This window comes from Melospiza melodia, chromosome 16, assembly GCF_035770615.1.
Source record: "Melospiza melodia melodia isolate bMelMel2 chromosome 16, bMelMel2.pri, whole genome shotgun sequence".
Lineage (NCBI taxonomy): Eukaryota > Metazoa > Chordata > Aves > Passeriformes > Passerellidae > Melospiza > Melospiza melodia.
In genome coordinates this window covers 14,697,759-14,719,151 of record NC_086209.1, presented here as the reverse complement: position 1 = coordinate 14,719,151, position 21,393 = coordinate 14,697,759, and the positions used below count along the sequence as shown (strand labels likewise).

The 21,393-nt window shown below is 56.4% G+C and overlaps 1 protein-coding gene across 5 annotated transcripts in view; it reads right to left on the bottom strand.

Moving 5' to 3' along the window:
* Positions 1-12,513: 12,513 nt before the first annotated feature.
* Positions 12,514-21,393, bottom strand: part of STARD8 (StAR related lipid transfer domain containing 8) — a 41,847-nt gene continuing 32,967 nt past the window's right edge. For all 5 annotated transcript variants that reach the window (XM_063170758.1, XM_063170760.1, XM_063170759.1 and 2 more), the window contains 12 exons: positions 21,047-21,128; positions 19,976-20,039; positions 18,342-19,699; positions 17,551-17,724; positions 16,923-17,082; positions 16,481-16,679; positions 16,153-16,363; positions 15,892-16,006; positions 15,395-15,610; positions 14,981-15,198; positions 14,224-14,400; positions 12,514-14,110 (listed from right to left, as the gene is read on the bottom strand). In XM_063170758.1, the coding sequence (XP_063026828.1) occupies positions 13,993-14,110; positions 14,224-14,400; positions 14,981-15,198; positions 15,395-15,610; positions 15,892-16,006; positions 16,153-16,363; positions 16,481-16,679; positions 16,923-17,082; positions 17,551-17,724; positions 18,342-19,699; positions 19,976-20,039; positions 21,047-21,128 (3,092 nt within the window). In that variant the 3' untranslated portion in view covers positions 12,514-13,992. The remainder of the gene's footprint in view (positions 14,111-14,223; positions 14,401-14,980; positions 15,199-15,394; positions 15,611-15,891; positions 16,007-16,152; positions 16,364-16,480; positions 16,680-16,922; positions 17,083-17,550; positions 17,725-18,341; positions 19,700-19,975; positions 20,040-21,046; positions 21,129-21,393) is intronic.

The following is a 21,393-nucleotide window of genomic DNA, read 5'->3' as shown; positions in this document are numbered from 1 at the left end:
TCCTGTCTGTTCTCCCCAGAGGGTCTCAAGAGGGTCTTGTGGCCAGAAGAGCTGGACATGTCTGGAGACAGGATTCTGGTGGTGCCTGTGGAACACGTTCTGGGCAGGCTGGAGGCACTTCCAAGCTCATCCGTCCATTGGGATGGCAGGAACAGGGATCAGGAAGAGAGCAGCAGAGCTGGGAATAGAGCCTTGCAAAGTGGGGCATGGGGAAGAGATGCCCAGCCAAGTCTCCTGGCCTCTGCTTCCATTTCTCCATGGATTTCTGCTCTCATCCAGCTCACTGGAAACATAAATCACCAATAACTTCACCCATAAATGATCCCCATCAGCGCCAGCAGCACATTTCCCCTCTCCTCAGGGGGATTATCCAACCAGGGATTCTGTGAGTGACTGCAGAGAATCTTTCCCCTTCTCTTAAAGGAAACCTTTTTCCTTTGTTTCACCAGCTGTAGATAATCCCTTTCCCTCCACATCCTCAGCCACAGCAGACTGAGGATGCTCTGGGCCAGTGTCCCGGCCCTCATGGCCACTCAACCTCCTCCACTTCCATTTCCTGCTGCACAGAGTTTCAGGTATTTCCTGTAGACACTTTAAAATTCCTCCAGGGCTTCTCCGTTTCACCCACAGTGGGATGGGCTGGAAGCAGGACAGCAGGAGCTGCGTGGAGTGGGGTACCTGGGAAGGCTTTGTATGGATCAGCATTCCTTGGCTCATTTTCCCACTGCCCTTCCCACTCAGAGCAGCCCTCCCCTCCCTGCAGATCAATCCAGAGAGTTGTACACGGGCCCTCCTGGGTGTGAGTATCAGTAAATGCAATTCCATCTGCAGCAAGGATAAGGTTACCAGTGCTGGCTCATCCCTGCTCCGGCCAGGAGCCATCTGTGTGCTGGGGGCTGTGCTGGGGACACACACGGATGCACAGAGAGCACCAGCCCAGGGGGGTACTGTTACCTACAGATGGAAATTCAGCTCCAAGGTACTTGATCTCCCCTAAACTCCTTTGCTGTCACTCTTCCAGAGGACATCTGTTAAATCTCTCCAGGGATGGAGACTCCACCACTGCCCGGGGGAGCCTTTCTCAGTGCCTCACCACCTTTCTGGGGAAGAAATTATCCCCAATATCCAACTGAGCCTCCCCTGGCACAGCTTGAGGCCGTTTCCTCTCATCCTGTCCCTGTTCCCTGGGAGCAGAGCCTGATCCTGACCTGGCTGCACCCTCCTGTCAGGAATTGTGCAGAGCAGGAAGGTCCCTCCTGATCCTCCTTTTCTCTGAGTCTCTCCCAGCTCTCTCAGCCACTCCTGGTGCTCCCAACCCTTCCCCAGTTTTGTTCCCTTCCCTGGGCACACTCTAGCCCTTCAGCATCATCCTTGTCTCTCCAATCTACTTCTTGCAGCCCAGGAAGGTGGGAGAAAGAGATGGAAATACATCAACCACCAGAGCTTGCACAAATGTAGATGCAAAATCTGGATTTTTTTTATTCCTTATTTGTTGTTAAACCAGTCATAACCTCTGCTGAGCCCCCTTCCAGCATGGTCAGAGGCAGCAGAGCTCTCCTGTGCCCTCGGGTCACCATCTCCTTCCCCATCCTGCAGAAGGGAGCAGCTCCCTGCTGTGGCCATCTCAGCCTCATGATTGCAGCAGATCCTTCCCAAACACTCTGAGATCCAAATGTAAAGGGGCAATTCCATGGAAAACCCACAGCTCAGCTCAAGCAGCAGGTAGGGATACTGGCTGAAAGGGATGTTGGCTGTTTCAGAGCCCAGAGAGAGACCATGCAGCCCATAGAGTCTCAGTTTCCCTTGTTTGCTCCTGAGGACGTTGGTTCTTATGGCAATTTGTGCTTCAATAAACGTGAAATAAAATCCATTCTGCCCTTTCCCTGCTGGCGTCATCCCCATTTCCCTCTGTTTATCACATCACATCCATTGCCCCGGCAACCACGGCAGCCCAGGCAGGGATGGTGGTGGCAGCTGGGGCCTGTGCCAGCCCCACACCCAGCACGAGGATCCCGCTGGCACACGGGTGTCTGAGTGGGACACACCTCGGGGAGGGAGGGGGCTGGAAACAAACCCAAGATGGGAGAAAACAGCCCTCAGAAGAGGATGCTCTTGGCAACAAACCCAAGATAAAACAGCCCCAGAAGAGGATGCCCTTGGCAACAAACCCAAGATGAGGTAAAACAGCCCCAGGAGAGGATGCTCCTGGCAGGAGCTGGTGCTGGCCCCAGGCAGCACCCACGGGAGTGACTCTGGAAGTGTCTGCCTGTGGGATCTGCAGGTGTGGACATCCATCCTCACAGCCTCCAGGACTGACACAAACAGAACCCCAGCTCAGACAGAGTCCGGGAGCACTCTGGGGACTTGCTCCCAGTGCAGGTCCCTCTCTGCACTCACTCGTGCCCTCACACCTCTCGGGGCCATCCTCTGCCTGTCCCTGCCCTGTCACCTGCACGTTCACCCCTTTGCCCCTGCAGTGTGGAGCCCATTCCCGGTGGATTTGTTCCCTTTAGCCCTGCATCGGTTCGGATTCACAGCTCCTTGTCCCACCGCTCCCAGGAGAGCCTGCGGACCCCGCTGAGGACAGCGCAGGTGCGGGGTTCCCCCTGCTCCAGGCTTCGCCTCCATCCCGGAGATGTTCCCGTAGCAGCGACAGCCCGGCCGGTCCCGCGCTCCTCCCGCGGTCTCCGCCTGCCCCCGCGCGGCGGCTCCGGGCACGGGCCCGCACCCACGGACAGACACACGGACAGACTCACGGACAGAGCCGCACCCACGGACAGACACACAGACAGACCCGCACCCACGGACAGACACACGGACGGGTCCAGGGACGGACCCGTACCCACGGACAGACACACGGATAGACCACGGACGGACCCACACTCATGGACAGGTTGGACAGACCCACGGACAGACCTGCACCCACGGACAGACCCAGGGACGGACCCGCACCCACACGGACAGAGGGACACGCACCCACTGCGGAACCGTGCCCAGACACACAGACAGACCCGCAGCAGTGTGAGACAGACGAGGGTCACCGGGAAGGATGGGAGGGAAATGCTCAGACACTGGGAGATTTACTTGAGAGAGAAGACTGAGAGTATTCAGAGGGTGGAGAGGCCCTGGCAGAGGGTGCCCAGAGAAGCTGTGCCTGCCCCTGGGTCCCTGGAAGTGCCCAAGGCCAGGCTGGACAGGGCTTGGAGCACCCTGGGACAGTGGAAGGTGTCCCTCAAGCTTCCCGTGCTAATGGGGATGGGATGGGTCCAATCTGCTGGAAATGGAACTTCCTGGAGTCTCCAGAGGCAGCCCCATCTGCACCGATCCTGCAGGCAGCTCTCATGTCTCCCTGCCCCACACTCTCTCTGGGCACCAGAACCCCACTGGCACTGCCCAGGAGGGACACAAGGACTGTCGAGCAGCCAAGGGACGGGGTTGAATGCTGGGGTCACCAAGTCTTGTGCAAGGCTCTACTGGCAGAGTCAGCAAATGAAGATTAAGCAGCCACAGGGAGTTGCTTCACCTCTTATCAGAGAGCTGCTCTCCCCTCCCCTGCAGTGACTCATGCTCTGCTGAGCCCTTCCCTCCTCATCTGGGACATGTTACAGCCCTGGACCATACTCCCTTTGCATACAGATGGAGATTCTCGTGGAATGTCTGCCTCTTCCTCCTCCTCCTCCTCCTCCTCTCCAGTGTTTCTGCCTCTCAGGTGTCCCTGCCCAGGTAACACAGCCTGTTCCTTAAGCAAGGCTCCCTTTGGCTTGTCCCCACTCTGGAACCAGCCCTGGCAAGGGGATGCTCCCCAAAGGCTCCCCCTTTTACAGAAGCTGTTCATGCTCATTTCTGCCTGCTTGGTTGGCTGCCAGTCCTCCCCCAGGCCAGTGTGACTCTGCCCTGCAAGGGGAGGAAGGCAGACACCCAGATTCCAGGGAGGGAACCCAGATCCTTTGGCTCCTGCTGACAAGCCGCCAGCTGACATTTCTGAGGAGCTGAGCGTGTGCCCCTCGGTTGGGAGAGGTTTAATTTAACCATCTGAGAAGCACACACGTCTTTCAGAGCCAGGGACGGTGGTGACTTGAGGGGGGAGCAGAGCTAAATCAGATGTCAAACACTGATTCCTCCACACATCTCCAGGGACTGACAGCTGGAGTCACTCTCACCATCTGTCTTCCCGCTGCAGCCCCCAGAGAAGACACACTCTGTTAGCTGTTCCTCCAGCTAACAATGGAGACAGAGAGAGAACAAATGCACTCATTTCCAGAACTATGGATTTTCCATTCAGGGATTTCAGGAACATGCTGCGTTGGGGAATGTGCTCTGTTCATCCCAGGACACAGCTCCCGTGCTGTTACAGTGACATTGATGAACTGTCTCCTCCCCATCCCCTGCCCTGGACACCCTCTGGGCAGGTGTGTTTGGGCTTTCTGATCCTCAGAGGAAAAACTGTCTGAAAGTTTCTATTTATTGTTCCTTGTGCTCTCATCCTCACCCCAAGCAAGCTTGGAGACCGAAAGTGTCGGCCAGAATCTTGGGACACATGATAAAAGCATTTTGTCTCTAGATAGGACACATCTTCTTGGGAATGAGTCCAGAATTAATAAACCATCTTCCAGCAGCCAAGTGCATTGTGTTAACTCAGAAGTAATGAGGTTGTGGGGAATCACCAGGAGGTTGGGACACAGGGGGAGAAACCAGCTCAGAAAAAAACACTGGATTGGACCAAAGCTGGATGCAAACCCTGCTTCGTTCTTCACCACTGAAACCACTTTACAGTTTGTGTTCCTGTCATTGCAAGCTCCCAGGAAAGCAGAAGGGGAAAGCCACAGGTACCACAGGAACCAACCCAATCTGGGGGAATGCAGGAGCTGGCGAAGGCTGGGGGGTCAGGAAGGTCTGGCCTCTGTCCCCCCAGCAAAGGCCCCCTTGGGGATCCCTGAGCTCTGCCCTGGCCCTGCAGGGACCTGTCCCCACCCTGCCCATGGCTGGGGCTGGGGGTGGTGCTGCTGGGCTGGATGAACTGGGAGGGAGGGAGGGCTGCAGGCTCTGCCAGCCCAACGCATCCCAGGGAGCAGGAGGAGGTTGAGGGCACCCTCCTGCTCTCTCAAGTTGTCACTCTCCACAGCAGCTGTTCCCAAAGAGTTCTTGTTCCTCAGTGCCAGTGCACTCACAAAATGTGAGCAGAGCATCCCTTTGCAGATGTTTTCCAGGTTACAGGTGTCTGGGGCTTTGAGAAAATGACTCTGTGGTGGGGTGACATCCAAATCAGGGTTCTCACATTGAAAGGGAGCTGCACTGGGACAAACACTTCTTTGCATATTCATTAATTATGATTTACAGGCTAATCCTGAGCCCCTCCCTGTGCCGTGACAGCCCCAGCAGCCACCCATACCTGAATCACCTTTTTGCTCTGCAGACTCTGGCTCAGACCACCCACGGGACTGCCAAGGCCTCCTCCTACCTCTGCCCTGGGTGTCTCAGGGGAGCCACCTCCCTCTGAGAGTCACCCAAGGGTGTGGAGAGCAGCTGGGAGCAAACCCCAGCTCTGAGCATTCCTGTGCATGGGGGGCTCGGCCTCAAACCCCAGCCATGGTCCAGCCAGAGCTGATTTCTGCTCTGCAGGGTCTCTGCCACACTCTTCCCCTCTCCTTCTTCCAGGTTCTTCCTCAGCCCCTGCAGAGGTACAAGAAGGTCTCTTTGCACAGGCACAGTGATGCCTTGTCACCACATTTCACAGAGAAAAGCAAGGCACAATTCTTCCCAAGAATATTTCTGGGTTTCACATTCTCTGAACTTCAGAGAAAGAAAAAGAACAATTCTTATCTCATTTACTGCTCCTGTGTTGTTCACAAGTGGAATGCGTCGTGGATGATTGTTTACCTGAAGGGAATTGATAATTGGATTCTGGTGTGAGTGCTTTGATTCACTGACCAATTGGATCCAGGTGTGTGTGTGTCAGGACTGACAGTCACAAAATTTTGTGCAGCGGAGAGCTTGGCAGATTCAGTTTAGATGAAATGTAATATAATGTAATATAGCATAGAATAATATACTATAATAAAGTAATTAATTAGCCTTCTGATAAGATGGAGTCTTCCTCATCATTTCTCCCTTCATTGGGGCATTCCCTGCAAATACAATAAGGCCTCATTTTCCTCCTGTTCTCCCTGTGGGTCCCTGACCCACATTCCCACTGCCACCCCGGTATTTAGCTGTGCCGTCCATCCATGAATCCCTCAGGCACTGCCTGCAGCAGGAGCCACATTCCAGGGCTGGTGAAAACTCCCAGAGGCTGCAGGACAGAGGGTTCCTGCCCTCACTCCTCAGGAACCCTCTGCCTTTGCTCTGGAAATGCTCTTGGGCAATCCCAACACCAAAGAGGTTAATCCAGGTTCCTGTGCATGAAAACCAAGCCAGAAGAAGGGATATTTCAGCTCTTCAAGCTGCAAGAGACAGCAATCCAAACAGACCAGGGGTTCAGCCATGTCCCACTCAGAGCAGCAATATTTTAATCAGCACTGATTTGCAGATCTTTGCAATCACAGCAATATTGAAACAACCATGGTTTCCAACAAAGGCAAAACCAGGCTTGGGAGGGACAGGGGGGAGCTCACCCTCTCCTGGCAGCTCAGCTCCCTCAGCATTTCACACTAGAGCAGGGAACAATGCTGCAAAGCAGGAGCTCAAAAGTGACATACCGCCCTCCTTCACTTTCTCATCCGTCAGCTCAGATTTTCCTCATCCCCAGTTCCTGGAAGGCTCTCTTTGTAATTAACTTCCAGGAACACGTGAGCCCCGCTGTGCTGCGAGTTCCTCGGCAGCAGAGGCAGCTGAGCAGCACAATCCATGGGAAGCTGCTGAGTTGGTGCTGCCCTCACCCAAGCTGTCCCTGGGTGTGGGGACACGGATGGGCTCTCCAGGGAGGGCAGGGCCTGAGCACACCTCAACCCCCAGGAGCTCCTCCTGCGTCAGCCCTTGCGGCTCCCCCAGCCCAGGGATTTCGTTCAGTCCAGGTGCGCTTTTTATTGGATTTTGTTAAATTAAACATGTGATCCCATTTTATCTGACCCGGCTCTGAAGTCTCCCAGGCCCAGGCAAACTTTGCTGCCTCAGCTTTTCATTTCCATGTTTATTTACTGCCTTTCAGATCGCCTGGGCTGCACGGTGCAGCCTCTGATGAATAAATAACGGGTGCCCTTCCAGGCCAGATTGATTAGATGGATTTAATTAACGAGCCCAGCTCCCCCTGAGGACTATCCCAAGTAAAATACTGGAACCAGCCAGTGTGTTACAGCGCCAGGACCTATTGATTTACGGGAATATGAACAAGGGATCATTTAGTGACTTCATCGATGCCATAACAAGAGGCTGCAAGGGGCTGGGTCACAGCTGGTTCATCACAGGGAGATTGTTCCCTCCCATTGCTCAGCCAAGTAGTGCCTGCAAACATCCATCCATCCATCCATCCATCCATCCATCCATCCATCCATCCATCCATCCATCCATCCATCCATCCATCCATCCATCCATCCATCCATCCATCCATCCATTCTCCCCAGCCTGGCTGCACCTGTGTGCCCAGGGGAACAGGGACCTGGAGCAGCTGGCTCAGTCTCAGTGGGATTGAGCACACATGAGCGCTGGAAAACACAGGGGGAAAAAAAGGCAAAATCCTGAGGAGAGCACAGTGGGGGTTTCTCCACACCAAGGTGAAACCTGGAGCTTTGCTGGGAAGGGGGGAGCAGGGCAGGAACACAGAACCCACGCTGCCAGCACCAGCCTGAGCCCCCGTGTGCCCAGGACCATCCCTCTAAAGGGGACAGTGTGTGACAGGGCACTGAGCCCAGCTGTCCCCCCCCAGCTCCATGGCAGACGGCAGATCCGTCACAGACCTTGGAGAAGGTGCCACACGGGTTTATTAATTAGTCCATTAAATTATCGCAGAAGTAATTGAGACCCCGTGTTCCTGCTGCAGGTCCCTCCCTGCCAGCCGTGGCACGGGCAGGAGCCGTGACACGGGAGCGGATAATGAGCTGCCATGGGGAGCATCCAGTGCCACCTGCCCTGTCCCCGTCCCCGTGCCCTGTCCCTGTCCCCGTGCCGCCTGCCAGCCTCGTCGCGGTGACAGTCGTCAGGTTTTAATTAGTCTCCAACACGACTCCTGTCACAAACACTCTGCTGGGGGTTGTTTGTTTTAATTTGATCAGGGACAGGCACAGAGAGGAGGGGGAAGAAGGAAGGTAATTAAATTTGACTAAAAATCTTGGAATGCCATTAAAGCGGATGTCCTCATTTGCATAATCCGCTCCCCGCGGTGCCCCGAACTGCCACCAGTTTGTTGTGACATTCCCGAGGTGTTCCACAGCAGCCGGGTGGGGATGGCAGAGTCCCAACAGGGGACAGGGGGACACCGGGGTGTGCTGCTGGGGGCACGACACCAGGGCCACGCTGACAAGGCAAATATCCAGCTGTGCCTCCAGATCCCAGCCTCGGGAATGCTCCTGGAGCTGTGGTTCGGGCCCCGGCACAAGCAGGAGGTGGCGGAGGGTCAGAGCAGGTGTCTCTTCTCAACAACTTCTGCCCTTTGGTGCTTCCCTTTCCCTACTTGTGTTTTCCTGTTTAACATGGAGAAAATGGTGCTCCCTGCTTCGCTGTCCGTAGAGCAATTACCTGTAATTATTTGTGCTCATTGGCAAGCTGTCACTAATGATGTTTGCTAAAGATTTGATTATTATTGCAAATGTTGCTTCTACATCTGGAGTTGGGGCTGGGATGCTGGGGAAGTTTCTGGGAAAAGCAGGTTTTCCAGGAAGGGGCTGTGCTTTATGGAGATATCTCAGTTGGAGCCAGAGGTTGTGACGCTGTTGGGGTGGGGTTTGTTTGGTTGGGGAGGTTTTTGTTATCTTGATAAAATAACAAATGTGATAAACTCACACCAGGCGACAAACAGGAGTTTGATGAGAGACAGTACAAATCCTGGATAGTTTGGGAAGAAACATGAAATGCCACCAGCTCCTGGCAGGGCTGCAGAGGCAGGGAAAACACCCAGGGTGGAACTGCCTTTTCTAGAGGCACTGAGGGAGCAGTGAGAGCAGGGCAGGGCAGCAGGAGCTGCTCGCCTGCCAGCTGTCCCACGGCACACAACTGCAGCAGGTGATGTGATGTGCTCCTGCCCTAGAAAGCCTCTCATAGCCGCCAGCAGAAACAGGATGTCATGAGAATGATCTGCACTTGGGAGCAGGATCAGTCTGTTGTTACCATGGAGTGCCCTGGGAGTGCCTCGATGCTGCCCCAGTTTCAGCTGCAGCAGCACTGAGGATGGAGCAGCTGGGGAGGACAGGATCCCGTCCTGACCTCTGCAACCACAGCGAGGGATCTGCAGGGTGTCATCATTCCAGCTAAAAAACCATGGGACTGGCACAGGGACTGGCACTGAAAGGAGAGCTGGAGCATCCTCTGAGCACCTTGCCCAAATATCCTTCCATCCTCTTTTTAGCTGTGCCTCTAAACCATCCCTGCTTCTAAGAACAACTTGGTCTCCTGCTTCCTTCAGCACCTGGGTGTTCCCCTTGCCACCAGGACTGTCTGACTTCACTTACCTTCAGGATCTGGTCAGATTTGTGCAATCTGTTTCCAGCATGACTCTGCCTGTGTTCCTTTTTAAGATTTCACAGTCCCAGTTAAAGCAATGTTATCTCCCATTTGCCCCCTTCTATCTCTTTTCTGCCTGAAGGATCTTCTGCACCTGAGGACAGAAAAGGAATGCAGAGCCCAGTGAGGTGCCTTGGGCTGGGAGCTGCAGATGGATAATCTGTGTTCTGGAGAGGGCTGATCCTTTGGGATTCCTGCTGGGATCACTCACCATCCCACAGGACACAGGGCAGGCCCATCTCCAAATTGGGTGTGGGCCAGGAGTGGGGCCTGGCAGGGGCAAACTCTGCATGTGTTCATAGCCCTTTCTTTTATGTAAAGATGAATGGTTTCGTCCCAGATCTCTGTCAGTGGAGTCAGGCAGGGAGGATGCCTGAATTCCCATCTTGTCCATGACCAGCCAATGTCCGTTCTGCAGGAACGCTGAAATCAGAGTGCCTGTTTGTGTGACTGCCAGGCCAGGCAGGTGGTGTGGTCTTCATCCAGAGATGGGGAAAAAGCTCCAGGGAAGCCAGGCCTGAGTGAGAACTGAGGGCTCATCCCAGTGGCAAACAAAGCAAAAGGAAAAGCTGGTTTGGTTTGCTCAAACACAAAGTTATCCTGGTGGGAAGGGGCCTGCCCAGCCATGCTGCACTGCCTGGACATGACTGCAGAGCTCTGCCATGGAGGTCACACCTTTGCAATCCCAGGATATAAATCTATGAGGTTGCACAAGCCTTCCCCAAGCCCCTCAGGGTCTGCATTGTAATATTTGCTGGGCTGCACAACCCAGAGGCTGAACCCGTGGTGGGAGGTGTCCAACAGCCCTACATCATCCAGGCTTGGGAGGAGATGCAGTCCCAGGAGCTGGACCAGGACTGCTGCCAAAGGGTGGGAAATTCTTGGACCACTAACAAAGCTCATGTTGAGAAATACAGCCAGAGTGTAAAGATGCTGTGACAGCAGGGGGTGGGTGACTGGACTGGGCATCACTTGTTTCTCCTGGGTTTATTTCTCTTTCTTCATTAGCATTATAATTTTTTTATTAATTGCTAAGCTGTTCTTAACTCACAAAGTTTCCCTTTTCTTTCCTATTTCCATCCCCACATGGGGAGGGCGGTGGGAGTGAGTGGCTGTGGTGCTGAGCTGCTGCCTGGGGTTAAAAAGCCAAATCTGAGTCCAGGAAGAGAAACCAGTTCACTCCTATCCCCTGAGAAAGTTATTCCAGCCCACTGGAAGCCCCCCAGCATGAAGATATTGCTTAAATCCCCTGGGACAAGAGGGTTTCTCCTGGCTGGGGCTGATTTAGGGCAAGGGGAATATTCTGCCCATGGAGACAGAGAAGCTGCAGTGCCATGGGGGCCCTGTCCTGGCAAAGAGGTAAATTTGAGAAGGGTAGAGGGAGGTAAGTGGGGGAAGGTAGGTGCTGTAGGTGAGGTAGGAGGGTGAGGCAGGTAGACTCTACCACCAGGTGCTACCTGTGCACTGAGAGCTGTGGTTGAGCCTTTAAAGATCCTTCTGCCAGGGCAGAGGTAACAGCCCAAGGATGCCAGGGATGGGCAAATGGTCAGGCTGGACAAGCATCACTCCTGTGCTGGGGATGGCCCACACAGCCAGCTGGGATGGCTGCAGCTTCTCAGAATCATTATTCATTTTCCCCAGATGCACATTTTCAAGTTCCTGTAATGAAAGACAACCGTGCATGTTCCTCCCTGTAATTGGGCTGTTTGCACTCTAAATACAGTACAGCTTCTACCTGACTGGCTAATAAGGAATGATTTCCTCTCCTTTTATCTCTAATTAAGCCAAACTGAGCCTGGCATTGCTGCTCTGCAATCATTTCCCAATGCAGGGGTTTGTTAGGTTGTAGGGATTGGCTTTTATAAGGTTTGAAAAGATTAATCTGTAATAATGTGCAGGGAGAAAACATAAATCTCTGTTAATGAAACTTGGAGGATTTCAGTAAGAAATTGATTTTACATGTGTGTGTCTGCAAAGCAGGGGTTGGAGGAAAAGAGTTTTGGACTGATCAGGTGATGGTGGTGAGGGGAGGCAGATTTGGGAGCATGGCTGGGGTGAACCCAAAAGCCCTGGGATGGCTCCAAGCCGGCTTTGCAGAGGCTTTGGGGTATTATTTGTGTTTGCACCCAGCGCAGCATGGTGCAGGGGGTAGGGAACTCTTCATTCAATCTGCTGGGGACTTGGGGATGGGGATGATGTGAGGCAGGACAGGGTCCCTGTGGGAGTGGGGGTCCCTGAGAGCTCACTCCCCTCCAGCAGTGGGTGCCTGGGTGGCTCTGTGGTGCTGCCATCCTGCTGGGACCCTGGAGGAAGAGATTCCAGCTTGGCCTCCATCCCAGGGTGGGGAGGGTGCCCTCTCCATCCCAGTGCTGCAGCCCTGGCCATGGTGGATTTGGGATGAGCCAGGGTTGCCCCAATACCTCTGCCCATTAGTGCTAAAAGCCAGAGCAGTCCTGCTGCCAATCCCAAGCTCAGAGAGGATTCCTTCCTCTCCAGGCTTTAATCTTGCAGCCTTCATCACCATCATCTTCATCTACTCCAGCATGCTCATTCCCATCACTACTTCCAAAACAGCAGCCAGAGGTGTCTCCTCCAGGGAATTCAACAGCACAATGTGGCTCTTCATCAGCAGCACTGCTGCTGGATGCTCATCTTCCTCCTGAGGGTGCTCTCCCTGCTGCAGGTGACAATGCCAGGAGAGCCCCAAACCCTGGCAGGGCCCTGGAGCACAGCTGGATGTGGAAAATGCTGAGTTTGAGTCTCTTCACCCACACAGGGGCTGCCCCAAGGGCACACATTGCTCAGCACTCGGCTGCTCCAGTGCTGGAGAAGCCCTGAACATGGAGGTTTCCTCAACAGCAAGCAGAACTTGTTAGTACTTTATTAACTGCATGGATGGGAAGAGCAGCCCCAATCCAAGTCAAACAACTGCTGCGCTTTCATATGATACAAAACAAAAGTCCCTTAAATACAAAATACCAGCTGTAAGTGAGCATCACCTGATGCTGAGCTCTGACACCAGAGTTATATATTAATATTCCACCTGTACAAGTATTTATAGATTAAAAAAAAGAAACACTTTAAAAAAATACCAGGAGAAAATTCACTCCCCCACATGTTAGTTATATTTTTATATATATATAAAATACATATATATAAAAGCACAGACTAGAGGCTGACTTGTGCTTTTCTTTTTACCAAAAGACAGACAGCTATGGCCAAACTGACACTGGGGGTCCCCAGCTCATGGGTCGTGTTGCCTTCCAGTTGGAACGACATCTGGGAATTTGGGTCCCTGCCTGAATGGAGAAACCAGGTCATGTCCTGGGTGCTGACAGCTCCAGTGAACAGTTCCTTCATGAAGGGAAGGAAGGGGTGGAAAGGGGAATGGATGTCTGTGCAGGGAGTAGGTGGGCATGGGCCATGTGTAGCTGCCCAAAGAGGGGTGAATCCCAAACAACTGTCCTTCCTGCCTTCCCTCCTCCCTCTCTGGGTACAGCCCTCAACAATGAGGGCAGCACAAAGGGGGAGCTGCTCTGGGGAGTGTCTCCCCACCAAGGCATTGCCCTTTCCCACCTAGGCACAGCTGCTCCAGGGCTCCAGAGTGTCCTGCCCCATGCAAATAATGGGTTGGCTGGTTAAGGATGGCCTTGGCTTGGAACATGGTCCATGCACCCCTCCTCTCAGTGACACCCAGTGCAGAGAGAGGGCTTTTAGCCAAGGAAGAGCAAGGCACAGGAGTACAGGGCTGCTTCTCCCATGCATTCAGCACCAACGCTGCAACAGGTTCCATCTGCCCCTCCACAGGGGCTGGCACCTATGTATCTATAGGCAGCCCCCTCCTCCCAGAACAGCAGCCTCTTCCAGTACCACACAGTGACTCCCTGGCTGTCCCCACCGGGTGACACTGCACACACAGTCCCCCTTCACTGCCCACCCTCACTTCCCACCCCTGCACTGCGACCTGCGGACACGGCCCCGCTTTCCCTGCTCGCTCCTCCCGCCTCACTCCACGCTCCTTCAGCCCTGCTGCTGCTCCTGGCTTGTGTGGGGGCCCCAGCTCCTGCCACAGGCTGCATTCAGGGGTCACCCCATGGCCACTCTTTCCCTCTGCTCCCCCACTTCTCCTGTGGGACACCACGGCTGCCCCTCTGTGGCCACCCTGCCCCGCAGCACCTGGGCCATGGCACGGGACTGCCCAGCCTGGGGTGAAAGGGTGTTTATAAATATGTGCCTCTGTCTCCCTCCACGGGCACTGCACCACACCGTGCTTCCTGCTGAGAGCCCCAGTCCGGATCCAATGGCAAGTCCACGTCTGAAAGGACAGAGCATCTTCCTGCTGCCTCAGATCTTTGTCTCGGGGCCGACGGGACTCAGGGCTGGGAAGGAGTCTCGGATCCTCACCAGCTCCATGGCACAGAGGTGGCCAAAGACCTTGTTATACCACTCGGGAGACCGACCCCTGGAGAAGAAAAGAGGCAGGAGGGGGTGAGTGGGCAGGAGAGGCCCTGGCAGTACCATGGAGCAGCACATCCTGCTGCTGCTGCTCCACGCCCTCCCAGAGCGTCCCGTTACCTGAGGTCAGCCCTGCAGATGTGGGTGACCCGGGAGCGGCCCATGGCGCCGGGCTCGATGAGGTACTGGGACGTCAGCACGATGGCCTTGACACCTCCCTCCACCGGCACCTTGTCGTGCTCCACCGAGAGGGAGCTGAGCAGGCAGGCTCCCCGCGGCAGGTCCGTGCGCCAGCGCCTGCGACACAGCGGCCGTCACTGCCTGCCCTCCATGGGATCACACCCCACAGAGCCCAGGAAAGGAGGAGGAGGAGATGGGGCTGGAGCAGAGGAGTGTAGGACTATGTCTCAATGGGTTCTTTGTGTCCACTCTGGCGAGCTATTGACCCTACCCCACACTGTCTTACATAGACGAAAGGAAAGGATCGAAAGCGCTTTTTTCCACATGGGGACAGATGTCCTCTGTTTGTTGACTTGCTAGGAGACACCTCAGGCTCTGGTGACTCCCCAGGTAAGAAAGAGGGCATGGCCTGATGGCAGGAGACTTTTATACCCGGGGGGAATAGGGGGGCAGAGGAGGAGGAGGAGCACAATCAGTGGGATACCAGTCAGGAGTGGCGAGGGGTAACCCAGGAAGAGACCACAGGGGGGTACTGGGGTGGGTGAGAGAAAGACCATGTGATGGGGGAAGAACAAACCATGTGATATAACATCAACTATTCAGTGCAATATAAGGACCACTCAGTGCAAAACAACAACTAAATTAACTATTCAGTGCAATACTACAGAGGGGATGTGCCCCACCGAGCCCCCCTCACCGGAGCACCATGCAGTCCCTGCGCGGGTGCGGGGCCATGCTGTCTGTCACGTAGTGGTACACCTCCATGTCCTTGTCCAGAGCCTCCACCACCCTGCTCTGCAGCAGGTCCTCGTCCCACAGGTGACGCTCCCGCAGCACCCGGTGCAGCACCGTGGCAGGAGGGGCCTCGACATCCGTGCAGACCTTCCACAGGCGCAGAGGGTTCCCGTCCCCAACCTGAGGGGACGAGGGGAGTGTCACACAGACTGTCCCACAGGACCCCCAGTGCTAACCCCTGAGCAGCTGCACTGATGGCTCCCACTGTCCCATCTGCTGGCTAGTGACGGATGGGGTGGGACCTGCTCTGGCTGCTGCAGAGGTCATGCTGTACACATTTCCCTGCATGTTCTCAAGCCCCTCCACAAAAATTTACCTTTTTGCAGGACAGCTCCGTGTTCAGAGGCCCTGGAGTGCTCAGCCATCCCTTGAATTTCTCTGACGACTCTTTGAGCAGGTTCTGGACACTCTGCTCAAAGTAGGAGTGTAAATCCTTGCTCTCTCCCTGGCACACCAAGTCAGCCAGGGGATGGGGATAAGCATCTGCAGCCATATAGGAGCTGCTCAGCTGCAGCAAGATGTCATGGGAGACCTGCAAGCCAAAAAGCACATGGATGTTCAGTGAGGCAGAGAGATCTTGTGGGGACTTTGTGAGTGGTCCTGGACAGAGAGAGAACCAAAACTCATTCCCCAAGGAGTGGGGAGGATGGACACACAGCCTGCACCACCTCCTGCCCCAGGACATAGCTGGGCTTGGCTCCAGGGTGAATGGCTGGTGGCTGCTGTCCCACTGAGGTGCTTCAGGACAAGTACCTGCCAGCAAGGTCACAAGTCCCATGGGCAGCGCAGGGCTGGGACACCATTGTCACCCACCTGGAAGAGCTTTTTGCAGTCGATGATCATGTGGGAGAGCCCCTGCGTGGCAGCCATGTTCTCATTGAGGTCCTTCTGGTCTGGCTTCCCCATGGTGCCCCTCTTGTGTATGGCCCTGTGGGGGATCAGGTAATGCTGGCACCAGTGGGCACCCCCTCATTTGTGTCACAGAGCAAAGCCAACAGCCCCCCGCCATGTGTCACCACTCCCCCTCCCACAGCAGGCAGGGAAGGAGCACTGGGCAGCTCAGCCAGCCCTTACCTGGGCGATGTGCTTTCCTTCTTGGACACGTTGAGGTGGAAGATGGAGGGGGCCAGGCACACAGCCAGGTTCCCAGCTGTCATCTGGTTCTCCTCGGCCGAGGCGATGTCGCTCAGGAAGTAGAGCAGGGTCTGCAGCACCTCCCTGTTCTCATCTGGCATGAGGATGATGGCGGCCTGCACCGCCTGCAGCCGCTGCTCCTTGGACACAACTGCGGGCATGAGACGGCGTCAGCGGGGCGTCCCCACGGCCACCGCCACCCCCTGCATCCAAACAGGGGGACCCCTCCTCCCCAAAGCCCCCGAGGCGCCCCCGGGCCGGCCCTTACACTGGTAGATCTGCAGGAAGGTGTCGGTGAGCTTGCTGGTGAAGATGGGCTCGGGCAGGTCGCGGAAGTATTGCTTCAGCAGGTCGGCCACGTCGTACGCCGACTGCCCCGAGTAGTCCACATGCTCAGGGCTGGTCTCGTTCATGTGCCGGAGCGCCTGGATCCGGGACTTCACCCCGGACTTGCGGAAAATGCCAACCTGGCAGAGCAGAGTGGGGATCAGCGGGCACCGGCCTGGGTGGGCACCACTGGGACAGGCAAAAACTCCCTCCCAAAGGGATCATCCCTGAACCCAAGCAGACACTGAGTGAGAGATGGCCATGGGGATGCTGCTGGGTTCCCATGGACAATCCCACCCTCCTGCCTCAGCACACACCACAAGAGGTGAACAAAGGACCCCAAAGCTGTTTTTTCCCCCAAATCCCAGCAGCCACAGCCTCACCTGGTCCAGGCACTGGCTGCGCAGGTAGCGCATGGCCTGCTGGATGCTCTGGGGCAGGGGCTGCCCCGTCCGCTGCACGTTGACGATGGGTGGCACCCCAAAAACCATCTTGTCCCTGTAGTCAGGGACTTTACTGCGCTTCATGAACTTGGGGACAGTCCTGCAGAGTGGGACAGAGAGACATCAGTGCAATGATCGGTGGTCTCAGCACCTCCCCTCACAGAGAGAGCAGGATCCTAGGAATACACACACATAAACACATTTCTGCAGTATTTGCAATACAAGCAAGGCAGCTTCCCAGCAGGAATGGCTGCACCTTTTATTAAGCTAAAATAATTTTGATACTTGGCTATGAAAAGAAACCACTGTCCCACTCTCGTATGTTGCTGCAGCATTTTTAATGCTCCACGAACACCTGCAGCCCCCACAGTGGCAGATGATGCCAGGAGCCCCCCGGAAGCCAGGGTGATTCCAGGAGCCTGGGGCTCAGCTCTGGCTCACACCTGTCAGAGCAGACAGCCTTTGGTTCAACTTTTCCCCCTCCACACCCTGAAGCTGCCCCAGGCTGGGGACACAGCACGAGCTGCAGCCCGTGGGCCCCATCCTGGTCCCCCTCTCCCCAGCTCACCACGTCCAGGCCTGCTTGTGGGGCACGGAGTACTTCTCCATGATGGCCGTGAGCCGGAGCAGGGAGCACTTCTGGAGCAGGTTGAGCTGGGCTGAGGACTGCCGGTTGATCTCCAGCGAGGCCGAGTTCAGGCTGGGCCGGTGCGAGTTCTGGAAGCTGTGCCAACGCAGCTTTCTGGGGACACACGGGACATTCCCAGCTGAGGAAACGCCCACCGCTCTCCACTCCTTCATGGTTACTGCCACATCACCCTCCAGCACAGCCAAACTGGGTGAGGAAAGCCAGAGAGCTCGGCACCAGCCGTAGCTCTGCTGGGGAGAGCCCCGGGGAATACTGGCACAGCGGAGGCTGCGTTTACACTCGTTATTAATTAATGAAAAACCTTTTAATCGCGGGTCTGTGCAGGCTGAAGTGCTGGCAGTGCTGGCAGCGGTGGCAGTGATGGCAGCGGTGTCCTGCGGCCACCAGAGCGCACCCGCGCCCCGCACAGCGCTGCCCTGCCCGCTCCGTGCGGCTCCGGCAGCGCTCCCGTCCCTCCCGCTCCTGCAGTCCGGGAACAGGCGATCATCCAGCCCCGAGGACGGGATCGGCCGCTGCTCCCTCCCCAGACCCACGGGCTGCGCACCCTCCCTGCTGCAGCAGCCCCAACCCCGGGTGTGTTCACGGCCAGGCTGGACGGGGTTTGGAGCAATCCGCTCTGGTGGAAAGTGTCCCTGCCCATAGTGGAGGGGCGGAACGAGATGGTCTCGATGGTCCCTTCCCACCCAAACCACCTCGGGACTCTGTGGTACCTGCAGGGTCTGGTGAGGGATGCTCCTACCCCCGAATCCCGGCGCTCCCGTGTCTCGATCTCTTCAGCCTCGTTGAGGGAGTTCCCAGTGCTATCAAAGTCACTGGCAGAGGTGCCAACATCCGACATGGACTGTTCTTCGAAATGCAGGTTGGAGGGTTCCCCTCCCGAGTCCGACTCCTCCTCATCCTCCTCTTCGTCGCCCCCTTCCTCTCCATCCAGGCCAGGGGAGACGGCTTTACACCAGAGCTCCACCTTCTTCTGCAGCATCCCCATCTGCTGCAGGATGTCGTCGAGGTTCTTGAAGCTGACCTCCCCGTCCTTGCAGAAATCCTCGCTGCTGCCGAAGTCCGGCACGTTGTCGTAGACGCTGACGCGGCTGCCCAGGGAGCTGCAGGAGCCGCGGCGCCGGCGGGCGAAGCCCCTCGGGGAGGACGAGCCCTCCACGCTGCTGCTGCTGCCGCCCCCGCCCAGCCCCACGGCCGCGCTCCCGGCGCCCCAGTGCGTCAGGGAGCCGCCGGCCAGGGGACACAGGCTCTCGATGGACAGGGATTTGGGGAAGGTGCCGGGCTTGTGGTCACAGGGGATGTAGACCAGGCAATCGCCGTGGCGAGCCCGGCGCTGGCACTCGGCAGCAGCCCAGGCACCGCCGGCGGCAGAGGCTGTGTCAGTGTCGTAATCCTCCAGATAAACTCCACCGCGTTTGGGGTCAGAGCTGCCCTTGGTGCCCCCGGGGCCGAGCAGGCGGTTAGTCCTGTATGATACCGAGAAGAAGTGCTTTTTGCTGTGGAAAGGGGCAGGTGTCCCTCTTTTAGAGGAGTTGGTCCTGGTGGCTGCAAGGTCCCCATCACCCGTCAGAGAACCCCATCCTGCCGGGAGAGTGGCGCTGCTGTGCGGAGCCACCCTCCCGTCTGGGCTGGCTTTCTCCTTGTCCTTCCTCCGCAGGGACTCGATCCGCTTCAGGAAGCTCCGAGACCGTCGCTTCTTCAGCTTCTCCTTGGAGGCCTCTCCCTGGCCCGAGGGCTGCTCCGGGGCAGAGCCCTCGCTCTGGCTGCAGCTGGAGGCGGTGGCAGCGGCACGGAGGGGGGACAGGGGCTGGGATGGCACGGCTGCAGTGCCCAGCGTGCCACCCACGCTGCCCACACTGCCCGTGCTGTGCAGGGACGTGGCCTCGGGGTTTGTGCTGAGGTCTGTGAGGACGCTCTCGCGGCTGGACACCGGGTGCATGGTGCAGCTCAGGGCCCCCGAGCCCTGGGACACAGCATCGGCGGACCCCACCCGTGACCACCTTTTGCTGTCCCTCTGGTAGGACCACCGGGTGCTGATGGCAAAGTCAACTTCCTCCTCAGAGTCTTCATTCTGGGTGGTTGAGAAGAGGGGATGATGATCAATTGGTTGGAGCCACTGAGGGTCAGCACATCCCCCCACCTCAGAGGGGCACGGCCACCAGCATGGCCCCAGGTGCGAAGGAGAGCAGCGGGGTCTCCCCCTAAGCCAGCTTGGGACCCCTTTGGCCTCCAGAAGCCACTCTGTGCCTAGGGCAGTCCCAGAGCTCACGAGGACACTGCCCCACATTGAGCACATGATCCCCTGCACCCCTCAGCCCCTCACCTGCCTCGAGCATGCAGGACTTACCTGTTTACGCTGAAAGTGAACATCCAGCTTCATGGAGGCACAGGTGTTCAGGGTCATCAGCCTCCTGCAAGAAACAGAGTGCCTTTACCCTGGCCCCAGCCCTGCTGCAATCACAGGGATGGCTTTGGCTTCTTTTGATTTTCCTGCCTTAGAGCCTTGGCTGTGTCTGTCACCTGCTGCTTTGAGTCCACAGTCAGAGGGACATCTGACTAACAAGGGGACAATGCCAGCAGATGGTAGCCCAAGCCAGACAATGCCCATGCCAGCTGCTGTGGCAAGTGGACAGGGGTGGTCAGCTCCAGACACTAAAGCAAAATCACCTCAGAAGCTCCTGTGCCCCAGACAGGGAATGACTAAAGGACCTGAAAGCTCAGAGAGGGGGGGACAGGCAGAGACCTTCCATCACCTCCTGCCTCACTGCACCCAGGCAATGGCACGGGGATCCCCTCCTGCCCAGCACAGCAACCTCTCTGCTGGGAAACAAATAGGAAACAGACCCTGTTCCTGCCTTTTCTCTGCTCTGGGTGGGAGGGACAGTGTGGAGCCAGCGCAGGGACATGGCTGTGATGATGTGTCCCGAGAGCCAAGGCAGGGCTGAGTCACAGCACCGAGTGACACACGGCCCATCCAGGCTGACCGTGGGTCAGTGCCCTGTTGTGGGTGCCAGCTCTGGCTTGCTCTGAATGCCCTCATGCTGCTCCCTGCACTCCAGCCCTGCACAGCTCCCAAACCTGCAGCTGCAGCAGCGCCGTGCTCAGGTGGAAACCGGGCTGGGCTGCATTGCCTGGAACTGGGACACCCAGCATCACATGGAGCATAAAAACCTCCTGTTTCCCTGGAACCACCCAGCACCAGCAATGTTCCCTGATCTAACAACTGAGTTCTTACTGCAGAGGGAGTGACAGTACTGGGGCAGACTCTGAGCCCAGCCAAGGTCAAGGCAGGCACCCTACTAAGCCCACCACCACATCAGGCACCCCTGAGCCCACCACCCCATCAGCCTGGGCCGCTGTCCCTGTCTGTGCCACATTCCCCCTGCTGATTCCATGTGATGGGGGACAAGGGAGTTACCTGCACAGGGATTTGAGGGAATCCTGGTCCAGGAAGCTGTGGTCCTTCTTCACAGCACTGATGTCAAGAGGGAATAATGACTCTGGGGAAGGAAGTGACATCAGTGGCAGATCCCAAGCCAGCTTCTCCATCAGGACAAAGGGCAGCAGTGGGCATGGGAAGAGGAGGAGAAGTGGCTGGAGATGACCCAGAGGTGGGGTATGCCCAGTGTCCGTGGGCATGGCTCTTCCCAGGTATGTTAGGTGAGGGTGATATGGAGGGCCTCCATTCAGTTCCCTGCTCATCCCTGAGCACAGACAGCTCTGCTGGGATCATGCATGTGGGACCTGCACCTTCAGCCCCAAGGG